The 20,461-nt window shown below is 36.5% G+C and overlaps 1 protein-coding gene across 4 annotated transcripts in view; it reads right to left on the bottom strand.

The window, feature by feature from the left end:
* Positions 1 to 20,461, bottom strand: part of ELF1 (E74 like ETS transcription factor 1) — a 106,834-nt gene that overhangs the window by 47,941 nt on the left and 38,432 nt on the right. For 3 of the 4 annotated variants that reach the window (XM_042977432.1, XM_007085356.3, XM_007085355.3), the window contains exon 2: positions 3,513 to 3,812. In XM_042977432.1, the coding sequence (XP_042833366.1) occupies positions 3,513 to 3,584 (72 nt within the window). In that variant the 5' untranslated portion in view covers positions 3,585 to 3,812. Of the gene's footprint in view, positions 1 to 3,512; positions 3,813 to 4,433; positions 4,674 to 20,461 lie in introns of those variants that run through there. The other variant, XM_015538965.2, reaches the window with a different exon arrangement.

The raw sequence follows: 20,461 nt of genomic DNA, 5'->3' as shown, positions 1-20,461 counted from the left end.
TGTGGCAAATAGTTGAACAATGACAGTAAGTGATATAGAAATGACAGGATAAAATTTGTTAATTCCTGAAGGAATAATTTTAGGATAAATTTCTAGAATAAGTAGGTTTTGTCCTAAGATTTTGAAAGAGATTAGAACTTCAATAGGCAGCAGGTATGAATGTGGGAGATCAAGCAGGAAAGCACTGGACATTATACAGTAGGCTGACAAAATTAACATAGTATAAGAAACAAAAAAACATGAAACAGTTACACTATGAAAAGCTTCTAACCATAGGTTAAGGTGGTTAGACTGATTATGTAGTCAAGGAATCCGTTAAAAGTTTCAGTACTTTCTACTGTTCCAGAACACTTCTGCTCATTCATTTGTTAGATAAACTGGATCTTTCTACAAGATCCAGTTCTAATGTAACTTTCACAGTGAAGGTTTCCCAAAGTTGCAATGCTGTGTTTCTCAAACACTGCATGGAGAATTACTGGGTATCTCGTTAAAAAGGCAGCAAGGCACTTTTTATCATTTAGCGTCAAGGAATCAATATTCAGAGCAAACCAATTTATACCCAAAGAAGGAATGTTGTAAGACCACCTTATATTGTGATAGGATTCTACAAAAATATTTGTTTCACTTTCCCATGCATGTCACCAAGCTTCTCCCTAGTGAGCTAAGTCTGTTAAGTATAAATAACTATGATTTACTAGGTTCTACTTTTAGAACCAACAACTGAAAAAGTATAAAATGTAACGACATGTCAAAATTATAAAATGCATTAAACTACCAGCTGTTTTTCATTAAATTAACTTCTGGATTATTTGAGCCTATAAGTCAAGTTTTTCTCTTTAGAAACTTGTATCCACAACCTTCAGATTTCTTCTTATTCTCATAAATTCCCCAGGCAAACACACCTGTTTAATAAGGTCAAATCAAGGCACCTCCAAATAAAAGTACATACTGCAATTCAGCACTGATGGTGTTGCTCTCCCACAGAAGTGCTTCATTCTCTGCTACAAATATTCACAGTTTGGAACAGATAGCAAGAAAAGACTTTTAAAAGTGGCTTGTCAGAACCAATAATGTTGGTGTTTCCTTTCCAACATTACCAGCCCCCCAAGCAATTGTGAAAAGAGTATGATACAAGGGAAAATGATCAAGGTGGTGGCAACCAGACATTAACGGTGTCAGTTGCTTTAGATGACATTTATAACCACAGACCATAACTCAAAACAGGAAATGTCTTCTAATCTGATGCCTTTAAACAGTGATTTTATAAAGAATCAACCAAACCAATATAGGATCATAAAACAATTGTTTTAAAAGATACAAATATTTGGGGCACCTGGGTGGCTCAGTCGGTTAAGCGTCTGACTTCAGCTCAGGTCATGATCTCACAGTTTGTGACTTTGAGCACCGCGTCAGGCTCTATGCTGACAGCTCAGAGCCTGGAGCCTGCTTCAGATTCTGTGTCTCCCTCTCTCTTTGACCCTCCCCCACTCACACTCTGTCTTTGTCTCTCTCTCAAGAATAAACATTACAAAAATTTTTTTTTGAAAAATAAAAGATACAAATATTGTATAACTTTGAAAAGTTACAATCCCAACAAAGTTTTATGTAACTTAAGGAGTTAATTCTAAAATTCATTCAAAACTCTATACCAATATTTTTAGGCAGGGGAGGGGGAATATCTTATCAGATGTCAAATCTATGAAATGATACTAATGAAAGTAATGTGGTATTGGCATAATACAGAACAGTTAAATGGAATAAAATAATAAAATACACCAGAAAGTTCAAAACTAAAGTATTATGTGGTAATTTAGTATATAAGAAAGGTGGCACTCTTAGTGTGGAAATCATAAAATATTCAATAAATCTGAAGGGTCAACATCCTCACTCGTGGGAGGAAATAGTTGTCAGATCCCTATACCTCTCACATTCTATTAAAAAAATATATTCCATATGTACTGGGGAGTTAAACACATAAAACAGAAGAAAATATAAACAGAGTATTTCATAATTTGGGGGTGAGGTAGTTTTTGTTCATTTCTATTTAGAAACTCATAAGCTAAAAATGTGTAAGAAAGCTCTTGAATGATTTTATTGGCGTAATTAGGCCTCTGATGCTCCGTCTTCTCTCTTTTCTACTCCTTCTTCTCAGTAGTTGCATAGCCTATGGCACCAAGATGGTCTTGGGAAGAAATTTTCCAGTTCCAGATCCAGAGGTATCACCCATACATATTGGAAATAAATAAGAAAGCCCCACTGCATCAAAATTTTTTTGGTAGGTAAAAGAGGAGACTGACCATCTAGATCAATGATTCAGTTTCTCATGAGTAATTTTCCATGTAACTATTAATACATTTTTAATTGGGACCAAGCAATCCTCTCCCTCAAACTTTTTCCCTTCCTAACCAAAGCTCATCTGGATTTTAAGGCACCTCAATCCAAATTCTCTTTTATAGGTTATTTATAAATTTTTAGATCTGTCACCTCAATAGACAATACAAACAGCAAAAAAATTATAATTCCCTGTCAAAAGTAAGAATCAATTTTATTACCTGTAGTAACTATGTTTCTAGATTAAAAGTATGATACATTATAATTGGCCAATTAATGTGAAATATTTGGGATTAGGCTTTTTTCAGTATCTAAATCAACTTACTGGGCATATTTTAAACCTGCAGGTCCTCAAAATATTTTTGCCAGTATAGTGAGTCTAACACAGCATCTCTCTCACATCATGTCTTAATTAAATTCCTACATAACCTGTTTAAAACGAAGTAAATTATAAAGTCCCAAGAACCCCTAGCATCTCCCCCACCCTGCAGTGGGAGGGGAGGCAGGGCAGGGAGACTAGAATTAACTTAGATCCTTTTCTCAATGCCTCTTGGATCTTCTTCACATTCTAGAAACAGTAATTTGAACATCACTGAACATAAACTAAGTGAAAGCCAGTTTGAAATTATTCAGTTTAATCCCTTCATTCAACAGATGATGCAATCTAGATCTAGAGAAGTGAAGGGACTTCCTCAGAATCACGTGCTTTGCACTGAAGTGATGTATGATTATGGGACTACTAACATCTTTCCATCCACTTAGAAAACAGCCCTGGATTACAAATACTAATTAAGCAACTATTACAACCACCAGTCCTATATTACAAAAAAAAAAAAAAAAAAAAAATGTACATGTCTTGTTGTTATGTCCTCTAGAACTTTTCAAACTACTTTGAAATAATTACTTAAGGTATTTTATTTAAAGACTCATTAAAAAAAAAAAAACCCAAAATTACTACTTCCATGTTCCACACCAGAACTAAGGATTAAATTATTTCTCAACAAATTAACTAGTACTTAAAACATAAGATCGCAATTGCCTCCAAAATTTTAACATCTACATTTTTACATTAATAAGGTTTCTCCTATGGTCTTTTAAAGTAAATTTTCTGTCGCAAATGGAAGAATTGTAACAATAAATTTATTAAAATCCAATTTCCTCTGGGTCTCTGGGTCTCATACCTGTTGTTCATCCTCCATGACGTTACTAGCAAATTCAAACACTAGGTCGTTCTGTTGGACAACAGCAGCCATAATAAAACATTCCCCTTAGATCCACATGAGAAAAATTCCAAGCAGGTTCAAGTATGAGGCAGCAGAATCCAGTGACCAATTTGGGTAAAAAACCCTCAGCTAAGTCTGTTAAGTTACTGTAGACCAGGTTTTCTTTCAGGACGGCACTACAGGTTTCCTTGGTTCACTGATATTCCACTCAAACAGAGGCAATTTTTCTGAAATTTTTCTTCTTTAGAACTTCTTGGCCTGAAAAACAAAAGCTTAAGTTAGTTATGAAAAAGTAATCGTGCCCATTCAGAATATAACAATTAGTACCAAGGGCAGTGTCTCCAAAGTATTTTTTGTTAATGTTTTTAAACAAAATCAACATGACTGATGGATACAGGCTTTTTTTTTTTCTTAAGTTAGATATATATTTTCTTTGAAGATTTCATTCTTGCTAAGATAAAATCACCTCTCATTTCTGAAAGTGAAGCCATTCTCCCTTCCCCCCAGTTAAACTACAGTTAAAGTGCCGAATACTTAAAAAAAAAAAAAAAAAAAAAAAAAAAAAAAAAAAAAGTCCACACAGCAATAACTAGGTTTGTAACTGCAATAAAGGACATATAAACAATTTCCTTCTTGCCAGTAACCCAGCAAACCACACAGGAATTGTTCCTCCATGAGTAATTTCGTCGGTATATTTTTGCCCTAGGAGAAACATTCATACAGTGTCCCTGTTATGCCTAATATATATAAGAATTTAAAGTCTGTCTCATACATTTAAAATTCAGTAAGCACTATTTTAAAAGCCTTTAAAAATAAGCAGAAATTAAAGTCCACTCTTTCTGTTCTTTTAAAAGGTTTCTGTTAAGTAGAATGTTTTACCATGCTTAAAAGCCTGTCTTCAGTGGCTTCTTTTTTAATGCACTGAAATGTATCCTTATCTCTAGCACAGGCTTGCAAGCAACAGGAAGGAAACGGCACTTGACCACGTCATGGCAAATTAGAACATGCAAAGAACTGCACTTTACAATAGTAGAAAAACAGAAACGCAACTTAAGAGTGAAAACAATTTCAGTGGAGGGAGAAATGCTTAAAAAGTGCCTGCCAATGAGGTTTGCCTACTTAAAAAAAAGCTACCACTATTAACAAAAGGAAAAAATTTTAAGTTTATCACAATTTTATGAAATACTGCATCATAGGATTATGACTGTAAATGTGATATGAAAAGACAAAGATTATAAAAATAATCACATTAAATAACATTTGAAATAGTGCTTACAATTTTAATTTTAAAGAGACAAGTTAGAGAATGAAGCTGAGCTGGTGAATCAGTTTCCCTGAAAACAGCATGTGCCAGCTGAATCAGATACTCAATTTCCTAATTTCAGTAAAGTCAATATATACCCTGGACTCTGGGGGTCATCATGGCTAACTGTAATTTTCCTAACTGGGAATCAAAATAAAGTAAGGGTTAAGAATTTAATTCAGGTAATACTTCTACTCACTAAACTGAATTCTAACCCAGCAGTGCCCCACACCCACTCTATACCCCACCTCTTTCAATAATGAGTTCAACCCCAACACTGGGAAAGCATTTTTATTTTTAGCACATTCAGGTGGTTTTTGAGCAATTCACCATACCTGGAGGGGAAAAAAATGCTTTCACCTAAATTGATCACAGACAGACATATAAACATAAGACACACATTTGGCTTTGGTCAAATGTTACTTATAATCTTGTCCCTTAAATTACTACCCAACCTAATTCTTCTGCACTGGGCTTGCCTTCTTATGGTCCGCCACACAAACTACATTCCTTCCTGCCTCCCTGCTCAAAATCTACTTATTCGCCATTTCCAGAATACTGCTCTCACCTCAGCACCCATTCACATCTCTCCCAGTCTTCAATACTCAACTTCCATTTCTTTCACAAACCCCCCAAACCTCTCGGCCTCCACCTATCTGGATCGCTCCCTTCAGAAATATGACACTTATTGCCCGCCATGTTAGCACTAACTATACACTGTCTCACATGGGAAAATCATGTCCCCCTAATTCAATTCAATAAATCTTTGAGTGTCTATGATATCTAAAGCAGTATGTCAGGAAGCAAGATAGAGCAAAACTTCTCTAGGTGAATAACCATTGTCTAAAATTCCTTCTGTACCTACCATACCTGGGTGCCCATAGTAATAGTAAAAAGGATTATATTAAAGACAGATACTGCTTAAAAATCTATCATTAGATATTTAAGCTATGTCTACATATATTATTTATAAAGAATGATTGTAGTACTTTTGATAAAGAGGAAACCATTATCCCAAACTTGAAAAACCACAGTAAGAAGTCAAGTAACCAGAATCAAGGGATGTTTCCTGATAACAAAAGTTTCTCTGTAAAAGGTTAGATTCCAAAAGGCCTATTACAAATCCATTTATTTGGGTTTTTTTTATGTTTATTATTTTTAGTTTTGAGAGAGAGAGACAGAGTGCAAGCAGGGGAGGGGTAGAGACAGAGGAAGGCACAGAATCTGAAGCAGGCTCCAGGCTCTGAGCTGTCTGCACAGAGCCCAATGCGGAGCTCGAACTGGGAGATCATGACCTGAGCTGAAGTCAGATGCTTAACTGACTGAGCCACCCAGGAACCCTCCAAATCCATTTATTTGTAAATACAAAGTGACACTCTACCAGTGACCAATGTGAACACATCTGTGTAAAGTTTAAGTTTCCTTTCTTTTCCATTGCAATGAGGTACCTTTTCTTACTAACATTTCCACACTATTATGCTTTAATAAATGTTTTTCAAAAGTATAAGCAATCAACATACCCACACCTTCAGGTACACACTGACAACCAAGAATAATAAACCAAAACTGAAATGACTGCCCATGATCACTAGGCCACTTGTTGGGATGGAGACACCTTCACTCTGGTGAGGTAGCTTTGGTACATTTCTAGATAGAAGCTCATCAACTAAAAATGTGTAAGAAAAGCTCTTGAATAATTTTATTGGCCTAATAAGGCCTCTGACCCTCTGTCTTCTCTCTTTCCCACTCCTTCTTCTCAGTAGTTGCATAGCCTATGGCACCAAGATAGGTCTTGGGAAGAAATTTTCTGATTCTGGATACAGAGGTTATCACCTGTACATGTTAGTGATACTTAAATAACAAAACCCCATTGCATCAAAATCTCTTCAGTTAACAGATGAGACTGAACATCTAGATCAATATTCAGTTTCTCATGAGTACATTGAGTCCCTGTGCCCAAGGTCTCACAATCTGAAAGTGTCACATAAGTACAATGAGATTCCTTACCTCTTAATTCAGGACTCTATCCAGAGCAACAGTACAGAGCCTTCCCTCTAAATCTACCTGACACAAATTGTGTGTACACACACACACACACACACACCAAATTGGAAAAAAAAAAAAAAAAAGTCTCCATCTTGAGTTCAGCTCATCTCCAAATCCACGCACTCAACTTTTAAGTCCACATCAGTGCCCCCTCAAAGTCAATGTGTCTAAAACATGTCCCAAACTGAACTTATCATTTTATTCCTCAAAGTTGCACTAGTATGAAAAAGACATGGGTACTCAGACTGAGGAGAAAAAGGATTTTTTGCCCTCTCCTAACAAATTATAAGGTCTTTGGTTAACTATATGTATTATATTCAGGAACATTCTACTGCATAAGTAATTCTCAAACCTATTTCATTTTCAAAGTGTCACTTAGTCTTTATAAAATACCAAGAGAAAATATATGTGAAAACTGTTTATCTAACATAGACATAAACAGTTAACTTATTTGCACAACTTTGAGAGGTCATCTAGTTGAACATCCACCAGACAGTAAAAACTCCCCAAGTTGGTTCTCATGTCTTTCAACTGGGTCAGGATCATATTCTTATTCTCCAAGGAGACACACACCACAGAAGGGTCTCAACAATAAGGTAGTCCTAGTATCTTATCGCCAAAATAAGCTGCAGATTTAAAGTCAAATAATAAAGCAAGCAAAAACAGTTAAAAGAGCAGTTAAAAGCTCTGGAGTTGGACCACCTGAGTTTGAATCTTCTGTACTGTGACCTTGGACAAGTTACTTACTGTCAGTCTCCCTTTTCTGTGAAACAGGTACAAAATGTAACACCAAAATCTAGAGTTGCTGTAAACATGCTAGGCAAAATCCATATACAGAATGCTGGCCACATGAGTTTTGCTCCATACACAACAGCTTCATTATTGTCTCAGTACAATGCAAGGGACATGTAACAGGTGAATGCCACTTAACTGATTACTCCTTAAGTCTCATTTCCATACACCCTGGGAGTCTCCTTGACCACAGTGATTTGCTAGACTCCAACAAAGAATACTATAGCCCATTATCAACAAAAGTATAATTCTATTCCAGTGCCTGAAAATTTGGCACCTATCTGATAAATCCAGCTGCTTCTAGGCTAAGACCTCACCCTGTCTGGCAAGCTTCCCTTAACACAGAGTTCCATTATGCCCCTGTTCCAAACAACATGAATTTACTGATTGTAAACACAAAACCCTCAGCCACATAGATGGCTACAACAACCAACTCAGTTTCTGTCTCATTTATTATAAAATATTTCAGGTATTCTAAAAACATGACAGTCAAAATCAGTTTTTAATACTTCTCACACCTGCTTTCTTCATCCCTGATTGAATGCAAATTTAAGTTTCCTTCAAAAGGGCTTTAAACACAAGAGTCTACAAACCTATTAATTCATAATGGCATTTAAAAACACATCATTGCTACCCTTTGGAAGGTGCCAGGTCACCAACTCATATACTCAAAATGACAAATAAAAGTAATGACAAAAACATTTCAGATTAAATCATTCTAGCCCCCAAGGAGGTAAAATTCACTAGCTTAGAGCAATGGGGTGCATGAATGACTACCTTTAATAAAACATTCAGACAGTGCTTGTATGTTTATGTATGTATGAGTATATAAAGAATTGGAATTCTGTAGTAACGCCAGATGCCAAGTATCTGAAAAGAAAGAATTTTTTATGGAGTAGTAAACTAATACAAGGCCCTTTTCAAGAAACAGACATACCCATCATAAGAAGAGTGAGTATATTTGGAAAAACTATTAGCTTAGAAGAAATACAATAAAAATGAAATAGAATAAGAAAAGAGAAAAGAAGAAAAGCTATGCAAATTAAAATGAGAAGCAAGCAATAAACCCATATACTGTAATGGCTGGAATTTTTGAGTAATATAACACAGGGCTTTTCATGTGTTTTCTAACACGCAGAATGTTTTACATTAGCTTCCAGAAGACATGAAAATAATAAATCAGCAGTACCAAGATAAATTCTGTACAATTGTCCCAGGGCCTGCCCATTCTCAATCTAAAAAGAGTGGAATCCCACAATTTTAAAGCTGAAAAATACCTAAGGATTACCTAAAACAATGCATTCACTGACCAGCTAAAGAATTTGAGCCTAGCAAAATCTGACTTGTCCAAGGTCACAAAGACAGTGGAAAAGAAAGCAAAAGAGGCCCAAATTCCCAGCCCAATTCTCTACTTATGTCCCTAAATCTGCATTAATAGAACTTCATCAGTATTGTTCTTTGGCAGAAAGACTGGAAAATAAGAAATCTCTGCCACAAATATTTATAGCAAAGGTCTCTACACTATTCCATACAACTTCTTGATATATGGTAAGTCATTTTTGTTCATATTTTTAACTGGAACAACTTTAAGTAGAGGAGTTTGTGGATTTTTCTATCATTGTTTTAAATCTTCAAGTTTTACTCTTATTGCTCCCTCCCATCATATTAGTTTTATCTTCACTCACCCTAAAAAGTGAGAACATTTTTATAAAGCTACCACACTTAAAATTTATTCTAAAATATTTTTATGAGTTAATAACTGACATTATGCTTGCTAGTTCTTTGAATACAGTATTTCTACAGCTTTACATTTTTAAAAATGTGAATCTGGAAAAAGTGATTTAAAAAATACACCAAAATGTAGTTACAGTTAAGGACCCAGATTTGAACTTCCTCAAACAAGGGTGGTTGGTCTCTCAGTTCCTACTGAGTGAGAAAGAAAGAAAGAAAGAAAGAAAGAAAGAAAGAAAGAAAGAAAGGGGGGGCACCAATTGTAAAAGAAATCTCACTCTATAGCCCTGTCTAAATCATGTGCTGTACACACAACACAAAAGTTAAAACAAAAATACAAATTTAATGTCACAAGAGGAATAAATCATTCCCCACTGCGTTCAGGGTTCTCATATTATTTCAAACATTCACAGAATTTAAGAAAACTTAGAAAAAGTTTAAAAATATGTCCTTGAAATCTATATAAGTGCCATATACATATATTACCACCAATATCTTCTAAATAGCTATCCTGCCTTAAGCATCTTTCATTCCAACTTGGGGAGAAGGCAAGGGGAATGGAAGTACCTAAAACTTTTTCTAAAGTATAATTTTATTTTCATGTAAATGAAGCACAAATTGGTGTTTTTTTGTATAGAAAGCCTCGGTCAGGCTTCCAGCGACATATGCAAAGCTAAAGCAGGGCATGGAAACATGAATATGTTCACCTCACCCCAAGCCATGTTAAGGTAATCTCTCTCTCTCTCTCTCTCTCTCTCTCTCTCTCTCTCTCTCTCTCTCTCTCTCTCTCTCCCTCTCCCTCTCTCTCCCTCTCTCTCCCTCTCTCTCCCTCTCTCTCCCTCTCTCTCCCTCTCACACACACACACACACACACACACACACACACACACACACACACTCTCACACTCACTCACTCACTCACTCACTCAATATGATCAAGTCAAGCAGGATGACTTCTCTATGTTTTCGCCTTTTTTGCTGACACCGGGATGGACAGTTCCAGGACTCTGAGGGCAGGCTGCAATTACTCACTGCCTAGACCTGAAATTCCGGTTCTTTCACATTGTTCTCCACTTTCCATCCTTGGCCACTTGGGCCTACCTGGTGTCAGGTTACACTCAGGCAGCATTTATAGCACCTTGCAAAACAGCCAAACAGATCACATACCTAGACCTGTCAATACCTGCGATCTCAAGATTAACCCTTTTTCTGAGCATTTTCTGAAAAGAGAATTTAAAACCAAGGAGAAATATCCAACAGTAACCTGATATTGTTTTAACTTTGGTCACACAAAAAAGAATTTAACTGCTTTCCCATCTCAAAATGGTTGAAAGTGATAATTATCAACCAAAATGCCATTAATTGATGATTTTTATTATGCAAATTAGCTAAAGGAACTTTCTTCCCTTCGGCACCCCAAACCTGAAATCTCACAGAAACACACTTATCCAGTGAACACAAAGATGCTAAAATGTGCTTATCGGAAAAACCAGTTCAGCAGTTTAAAATTCTTCTCTCTATAACAAACAAGAATCAACTTGCAAGGAGATTCTATTTCATTTCTGTGTTGGTTCATTCCCCTGGTTAATAGATTCATCCTCTTAGAAAATGCTCACTGGTGCAATCGTTCCCCTATCTGTGCACACGAAGGGTTCTCATCGGGAAGCGTTTCACTCTGGCCCAGACTGCAGGGGAAAAGCCAGGGGTAGGTTGTTTAAAGGTCCCCCAGGAGATTTTGCAGCATGCCACACCTCCCCACACCTCCAACTTCTACACGACACAACACTCTTCTAGAATAAGCTGTATTTGTCATATGAAGTTTTACTCTTATGGACAGACACACTGTCCCTCCAGTGTACCACTCTTACTTTAGCTCCCCTGGAGCTGTTCTTCAGCAACAGAAGCAACTTAGCAAAGATAAAAATATCAGCAACTTACTTCTCTACTGCCTCCACTGCCTATAGGAAAAACTTCAGATCCATTAACAGGGATTAAGCAAAAGGCATGAGAAAACGTGGTCAGATTTGTAAAACAGAATAGTCTCAACAGGATAAGGACTGAAAAGAGTGAACAGGAATATTCCATGGAGCAAGTTTAAAACTATAACTCTGTCACAATTTTACTACTCTTTACTCTCATCTCAGAAAAGGTATTCCACCATTTCTGCATTTTATTGTCCTCACAGTCCCCCAACCCCACACTAGTATTAAAGAAGCCAAAGTCAGGGGTGCCTGAGTGGCTCAGTCAAATCACCGTCAGACTCTTTGGCTCAGGTCATGATCACATGGTTTGTGAGTGAGAGCCCAGGGTAGGGCTCTGCAGACAGCTCAGAGTCTGAAGCCTGCTTCGGATTCTATGTCTCTCTCTCTCTCTCTCTCTCTGCCTTCCCCTGCTTGTACTCTGTCTCTCTCTCAAAAATAAACATTAAAAAAAATTAAAAAGAAATAAAAAATAAAGAAGCAAAGTCAGTGCTGCCCCATCCCCCCACCCCAACACAGTAGGCACCACTCTTTTCCAGGCTTCTGTCTGTGCTCACTGTCATGCTCAATCCAGATCTCTCCATGCATTCTTAGCTGGTCACAATCTTTTATACCTGTGGCATTTTAGGGTCCTCTTCAAAATCATAGTGGGACCAGACTTAACATTAACTCCAGGGGTGTCTGGTGGCTCAGTTGGTTAAGCAACCAACTCTTGATTTCTGCTCAGGTCATGATCTCAGTTTGTGGGACTGAGCCTCACGTTGGGTTCTGTGCTGACAGCTGACAGCGCAGAGCCCGTTTGGGATATTGTCTCTCTTTCTCTCTCTCTGCCCCTCCCCTGCTCTGGCTCATGTTCCTTCTCAAAATAAATAAACATTTAAAAAAAAAAAAAGTAAAGAAAAATAATATCAACTCCAGAGAAGCAAAACTGTTTTCACCTTCTTCCAAGTTACCAAGGTTGATGGATTTTAAGATTCCTTGGGCACAAAATTTCCCCCTCACACATATGAGAAGACCCCTAATGACCTGGTGTTTTCATAATATTACCCCCTTTCTTCTTTAAATAATAGAAATCTATCTTAAATAAGTCTGGATGTAATCAAACAATTCTGGTGTCCCATGTCAAGATCCTTAAAATGGAATTCTTCCTATAATTGTTCTCACAACTGTCTGGCAATCAGCTAAGATTCTAAATTCAGTGGCACCAAAACACTAGACCCAAATAAAACCGCAAGACGAGAGGTAAGAAGGTAGAAGGGCAAGGGCTTAATACTGTAACACACATACTTAAAATATACACATGCAACATTTATAAATTATACATGTAGCTTTTTATCTTCCTACTGTACAAATTTTAGATAGAAGCAAACTTCTATTACTACCCATAAGAAATATGCAAATTTATAATACAGAATAATTAAAATATTAGGCCTTCCACCTTTCATAATATAATTGCTCACTCAAATTTTCAATCATATGAATCCATTTTGGTTACTGTTAATTGAAGTGCATCAACATCTTGCATTAGGTCTTCTCTGAGAGGAAACAGTTTTGTTACACTTATCTTATATCCAGAACTAATCAGAAGATCCCATAGCATTCATTTTTAAAAGAAAGAATGCTTCTACTGATTGACTTAGTGGTAAAAAGCTGATGAATATTTACTGATCTTCCCCTAAACTCAGTACCATGGTAAATACAAAAAGATAATGCATGGCCTTGTTCCCATGACATGTACAATTTAGCTCAGGAAACAAGAGACAATAACTGAACACCAAAAGGTAGTATAAAATTAAATGCTCATAAAGCTGGTCAGTACTACAGCATTTCAGAAGAGGGGATGGTCAAACAGGTCAAGGAGCACTCACAGACAACAAAGGACTTAAAATCAATCTTTTAAAGGAAGGTAATAGGATGTGGAGACACTAAGGGAAAGGATAAGATAAAGTATAGCATGTGTGTGCATTTGCATGTATGCTGAAACACAGAAGAATGCAGAGAATCAAAACTGACCAAAGTAAACCTGAAGACACTTAGCAGCTTGACAACAGCTAAGGAGGCGTCAACAGGAAATGGTAGAACACGTGGTTAAATAAGCAAAGTAAAACCAAATTATGGAGTCTTGAAAATCAGGCAGTAGTATTTAGGCTTGATTTGGGAAGAGGCATAAAGTCCCTGGAGATTTTCAAATCAAATGGCAACAACAGAGTGTAGTCCCTATGAACACAAAGCCCAATGCAAGTCACATGCGTGGGATCTGGTAACTACTATCCAAAAATGATGGGAACAGCTTAAACAAACATTCCACAACTTGACTGCTACACCAATAGCTTCCAGGCACCAATGTGGACACTGCCCTCCTTAAATTCTTCATTAATTACTTATCGAGATTCTCAACAATGGTTTGTTTTTTTTTTTTTTTTCTTAAGTTTATTTATTTTTGAGAGACAAGGAGAGAGCATGAGCAAGGGAGGGGCAGAGAGAGAGGGAGATACAGAATCCAAGCAGGCTCCAGGCTCTGAGCTGTCAGCACAGAGCCAGATGCCGGGCTCAAACCCATGAACCGTTGAGATCATGACCTGAACCTAAGTCTGATGCTTAACCAACTGAGCCACCCAGGCGCCCCTCAACAATGGTTTTTAAACTGCCTAGAGTGTTGGAAAATTGTTTAAAAAAAAATTCACTTAACTAATTTACTTAAGTTTTTGTTCTCTGCCTAAGAACTGGAAGAGAGGGGAAACAAGAAAATAAAATTTTCAAAAGATATTAACATTACCACATAACCTTTCTTGTAAGTTACTCATTTGAACATCAAAACTGCCTTACGTCCATTCGAATAAGAATGGAACTTTGAAATATGTGAACTAGTTGAATCTAGAGAGGTTGTATCCTGTCATTTAGTATTAAGTATTTTGAATAGATGATGCTGATTTAGTTACTCAATGAAGAAAGATGTCATATTCATGACAGATGCAAATTTCTTAGTCACTTAACAGAGACTGCTATCACCAACATTCAAGGAGTCTCTACTTTCTTCCAGATAGATGTCCAGAAGACAGGTGGTCCTGTGAACACATGTAGTTGACCAAGTAAGGGTACATTAAACCTGCTCTTTAGCAGAGGTATGTTCTGCTTTATGGCTTTGCCTTACTCTTGCAAAGTTCAAGAATTCCAAGTCACCTTAGTAGATGTAATAGGCACTTATTAAATTTTTAAAATATACCTTTGCATAAAGACACATCCAGAAATTGTACAAGAGCACAGTAAGGTTTATTGATAATTTTTAGTAATACCTAATGTCTAAAAAGTGCTTTATAATTTTCAAGGCAAAACATATATACTACCTTTACTTAAGTCTTAAACACTGATAACAAGCACTGGATTTTTAAAAAAGACACAAAGAACCATGACACTTATCCTCAAGGAGCTTGAGAAAGAAATGGTAACAACTTGGAAAGTAAGTATGTGGAAGAAAGTAATAGATGATCCATTTATGTGTGCCAGGCCCTATGCTAAATACTTTACTGTATCTGTCATTTAATCTTCATATCAGTAATATCCACCTCACTTTATTTACATAAAGATACAAGGATTGAGAGAGCCAACCAAATAAGGGCAGGGACATGGTCAGGGTCACCACCATACTCCCCCATCTAACACAGATGCTTCAATGATAAATATCTGCCAAATGAACGCTCAAGCTGTTCGGAGAGTTTGAGCACATGTCTCAATTCAGCTCACACTCATCTACCTATTTATGCATTCAACAAATATCCACTTAGCACCTACAATATCTCAAGGCTCTGTTCTGTGTTAAACAAGTAACAGCAGTGAACAAAACAGACCAAAACTTCTACTTTCATGGGGATTCTAATCTAGTTACCTTTTTTTTTTCCCTTTCTATTTCATCCATCAGCCCACCCACCTCCCCTTTGGTAACCATCAGTTTTACTTTACGGAGTCTGTTTTGGTTTGTTTCCTTTTTTTTCCCCTTGTTTGCGGTTTTGTTTCTTAAATTCTACACATGAGTGAAATCATATAGTATTTGTCATTCTCTGACTCACTTATTTCACTTAGCATTTATACTCTCTAGCTCCATGTTGTTGCAAATGGCAAGATTTCATTCATTTTTATAGCTGAATAATATTCCATTGTATCTATTTTCTATGTACACACCACATCTACTTTATCCATTTGTTTATTAACGAACACTTTGGCTGCTTCCATAATATGACTATTGTAAATAATGCTGCAATAAACATAGGGGTACATGTATCCCTCTGAATTAGTGTTTCTGTATTTGGGGGGTAAATACCCAGTAGTGTGACTACTGGATAGGAAGGCAGTTCTGTTTTTAACTTTTTGAGGAATCTCTGTTTTCCAAGTGGCTGCACCAGTATATCTGTATTCCCACCAACAGTGAACAAGAGTTCCTTTTTCTCCACAGCCTCACCAACACTTGTTGTTTCTTGATCTAATTCGTGATTTTAATGAGGACAATTATGTTTCCCCTCAAAATATTCTGAGTTAAAAATGTGGGACATTAAAAATGTCAGGCAATACAAGTTGCTATTTTACACCATGAGTAGAAACTTCTGCCACTCTCCTTCCATGTCTATCTCCCACTATCTCTGACCCCCCAACAATTGGGCACAGAAAATGTGACCTCTCCTACTCCAAGAGGAGAGTAAGAGTTGTGGGAGAGGTGCTGCATCTTTAAGACAATTTGGAAGTACCTATGAAGAGGGAAAGGGAAAGGGAAAAACAGGAGACGGGAATGTAGACAGGGGAGAGATACAGCTAAATCCAAAGGCAGGTTTCTTTCAGGCAAAGCTGATTAATAACCTAGATGTAGATTCCTAAAGGCCTCTATTTCACTTTAATTTTTATTTTGACTTTAAGTGAACTGAAATTTAACCACAATAAAGTTTATTAGGATTTTAAAAAGCATTCTCTTTACAAATATAAACATTTCAAGGAAGAGACCATTCTCCCTGTATTATCTCTTCTTATACTCTAGATGGCCTTCAGAAATCGTATCAGTACTATCTATATTTTTTATTTATTTAACAAGCACTCATAGGGACCTATCTGCCAGATGCTGGTGGGTGAGGGAGGACAGGGAACAGACAGTGGCTAAGACCCAGTCTTGCCTTATGGGCAATCACAGTCTGCCAGCTAAGACAAATGCTAATCACAATAATACTCATGATATAGCAGGGGTCGACACAAATTTTATTTTCCCATGCTATCCCATAATTATTTACTATGTCCCATCTCTTAAGGTTATGAGCTACTTGAGAATAAGACTTATATAATTTTTTTCTGTATGTTCCTTATTAACATAATTTAAAAGCATATTAAAAGTATACGGTGTTGGAGCACCTGGGTGGCTCAGTTGATTAAGCGTCCAACTTTGGCTCAGGTCACGATCTCACAGTTTGTGAGTAAAGCCCCACATAGGGCTCTGCACTGACAGCACAGAACCTGCTTTGGATTCTCTGTCTCCTTTTCTCTCTCTGCCCCTCCTCCACTTGCTCCCTCTCTCTCTAAAATAAATAAAAACAATTTAAAAAAACATTAAAAAAGAAAAAAGTACATTGTGTTGAGAGTCAAAATTAGGCCACAAGATCAAAGGACATTGCCTTTTGTTAATAAAAAAGACTTACTGAAATTCTCTATTAAAATGATAAAAGATTAGTGTTTCCATTTGTCTGCTTTAGCATTTCACAGAATTTTACATGATTTCCTCACCTGCCAGAACCAACTGGTGGTATGCTAGACTTTGCTATGCTCAAAGTGACATCTATACATGTATTTTCTGATTCAAACAAGGAAAAACACAAATACAGAAATACCACCAGCAAATGGTGCAATAATGGGAAGCCCTACTCAACAACCCTATGAACTATTCTCCACATGTCTAGCCTTTGTCAGGTGTTTTTGTTTTGTTTTTTAAATCAGGTTTTAATAAATATTAAGAACTACTTCACTGGTTCTTCTGAAACTCCTTAAAAAATGAAATTCATATACTTTATAATTTTTCCTTTAATCTTTAAAAAGCAGATCTGAATCCTAAGATTTGAGTTAATGTTTTTTACTTGATCATTTAAATTTGATTTTTAAAAATAAGATAGAGGGGTGGCTCAGTCAGTTAAGTATCCAACTTTGGCTCAGGTCATAATCTCACGGTTCATGAGTTTGAGCCCCTCATCAAACTCTCTGCTGTCAGCACAGAGCCCGTTTCAGATCTTCTCTCCCTCTCTGTCTGCCTATCCCCCGCTTGCACGTGCTCCCTCAAAAACAATAAACATTTAAAAAATAATAATCAAAAATAAATAAAAAATAACATAGGAACCTGTATCAATTTTCAGCTGGAAAAACTGTTAATGCATGAACTTTTTAAAAACATTCCTAGAGGGGCGCCTGGGTGGCTCAGTCGGTTAGGCGGCCGACTTCGGCTCAGGTCATGTTCTCACGGTCCGTGAGTTCGAGCCCCGCGTCGGGCTCTGTGCTGACAGCTCAGAGCCTGGAGCCTGTTTCGGATTCTGTGTCTCCCTCTCTCTGACCCTCCCCCGTTCATGCTCTATCTCTCTCTGTCTCAAAAATAAGAATAAAAAAAAGTTAAAAAAAAAAACAAAACATTCCTAGAATAGAGAGATCTAAGCTAAAGTCCTACTTGCAAAGAATCTTGCTCTGTTGATAATAAGGCTAATTTAGAGGCTCCAAATCACTGAAGTACAAAACACTTTGAGACAAGAACAGAAAATAACATAGGGAAAAGAAGTAGTAGTAAAGGGAATTATTCCTTTCAGTGGAGAAACCAGGAAAATTGTAATGAAGAGCTAGACATTTTCACCAGATTAATCTAAAGACAAAAATAAAAGATTTTTTAAAAATGTTTATTTATTTTGAGAGAGAGAGAGGGAGGGAGAGAGAGAATTCCAAGTACGCTTCTTGCTGTCAGTACAGAGCCCAATGCAGGGCTCGACCTCACAAAGTGTGAGATCATGAGCTGAGCTGAAACTAAAAGTTGGATGCTTAACCTACTGGGCCACCCAGGCACCCCAAAAGTTAAAAGATTTTTGACGCTCAACAATCAGTGATAACTAAGGTATTCTCAGCTACATTTCTGAGTGAACCAAAAAACAATCACCACTGTTAATATGCTGCAAACACTAACAATTTCATTAAGAATACTTGATTTCTACGAAAAGCAAAAAACAAACAAGTGGAGGGCAAAAGTAGGAAAGAAACCTTATAATGAAATTGTTTTTACAAATAAACCATAAAGGAATATTGTAGAAAAGAGTCACATTGTAGTTCTTTAATCAGCTTTTTGTTTCTAGAATGGAAGAAAAGAAGTATCAAGCATGCATTTATTCCTCCAAAAAGTAATCTATTATAGGCTAGGTACTGGGTATACAAAAATAAAGAAGTAGCTAGTTCACTGCCTAAAGCAAGAAAAAAGTATATAAACAGATAACTATAAAACAATGTAAATAAATAAGTTAACCAAGTGTTAAGGGAATAGAGAGAAAGAGATAAATACCTGTGAGAACTTGAGAAACTTCACAAGGAAGTGACATGTGGGTCATTTCTTTAGGGATAGTGTATCTTTTTCCAAAGTAGAGATAATGTAAGGGGGGAAGGGACATTCCAGGTAGAACAGGCAAAGGTAAACTCAAATATTTTAATCATGGAATAATAACTAAATAGCAATTTAATGAAAACAAACTTTTTCCTAAAAGGACATAGGATGTAGCATCAGAAGATATACATTCAAATCCTAGTTCTTCCATCTACTATATTGTCTCGAATAAGCCAAGCTCTATGACCTCCCTTTTGTCATTTTAAAGTTGTACCATAAAATGCTTTAAATATTTTAAAGAATCTGGATATGCCAAAATACAAAAGTAAATTAACACTTTAATACTAAAATTCTGAGATAAAAATATTAGCTTATCACTTCATACTGAATGTATATCATATATACAAATTTGAAAGCCAATCTCTTATGACCTATAAAAATTTTACAAAAGGGGGCACCAGGTGGCTTAGTCAATTAAGCGTCCAATTCTTGATTTCGGCTCTGCTGGGTTCCATGCTGGGAACGCAGAGCCTGCTTGGGATTCTCTCTCTCTCCCCCTCTCTCTCATCCCCTCCCCAACCACATTTTCTCTCTCAAAATAAATAAATTAAAATTTTTTCCACAAAAATAAACACATTTTTAATTATGTAAAAGTTATATTTTCTATATCAAACATCTAATTGTAATCCATAGTCCTTATAATAGAAAACAAGGCTACAACATAACTAGAATTAACAAGTGACACAAGTTTAATGAAACAAGTCTTATACTTAACTGGTCTCCCTAATGGGAAATTAAAGCAGCAATTGTACATCTGTGTCTCTGTTCCTCTCATCGTGGTTTAACTGACAGGAAGCAGACAACAAGATATGGCATACAAACGTCAAGTATTTCCTGCCTTCTCTGCTACATTTTTATGTCTTGTTTTATAAATAGTCCAATAGTTTACGTGAAAATGTATTAAAGCACAGTCAAATATACCATACAAATGGTGAAGAGTGTTTATGAAAACAGAGCAAGTAAAAAGGTATTTTGAGGTTGGGATCCAAGTTGCACACAAAAACTCATTATTACAGTTTTCTAAAAAAGTATTCTTAGGAGTTAACATCTTACAAATTAAGACTTAACCACAATGACGGAGTAAAACATCAAGTGTCTAAACAACAGAACAAGCCCTCAAACTGGTTAGATAAGTAACACTTGACCACCTAGATAAGTAAAAGATAAGTACCACCTTAAAAAAAAAATTAATCTTCAAGCAATTGTCTCACAACAAAGCAGGACAGATTACTTGCCTCTCTGATCTTTGGTCACTTTGGTTTCTTGTCAGCACTCTTCCCAAATTATAATTTGTGTCCCCACCCCCTGCAACCAAGCTATCTCTACTCCCTTGCCCAAACTGGCTAATATTACTTACTCATTTATGTTCAACTCTCAACTATTACATAAACTAAATAAAACTCTA

The sequence above is a fragment of the Panthera tigris genome, chromosome A1 (genome assembly GCF_018350195.1).
Source record: "Panthera tigris isolate Pti1 chromosome A1, P.tigris_Pti1_mat1.1, whole genome shotgun sequence".
NCBI lineage: Eukaryota > Metazoa > Chordata > Mammalia > Carnivora > Felidae > Panthera > Panthera tigris.
The sequence above is the reverse complement of the archived record's forward strand: the minus strand, read 5'-3'. Positions and strand labels throughout refer to the sequence as shown.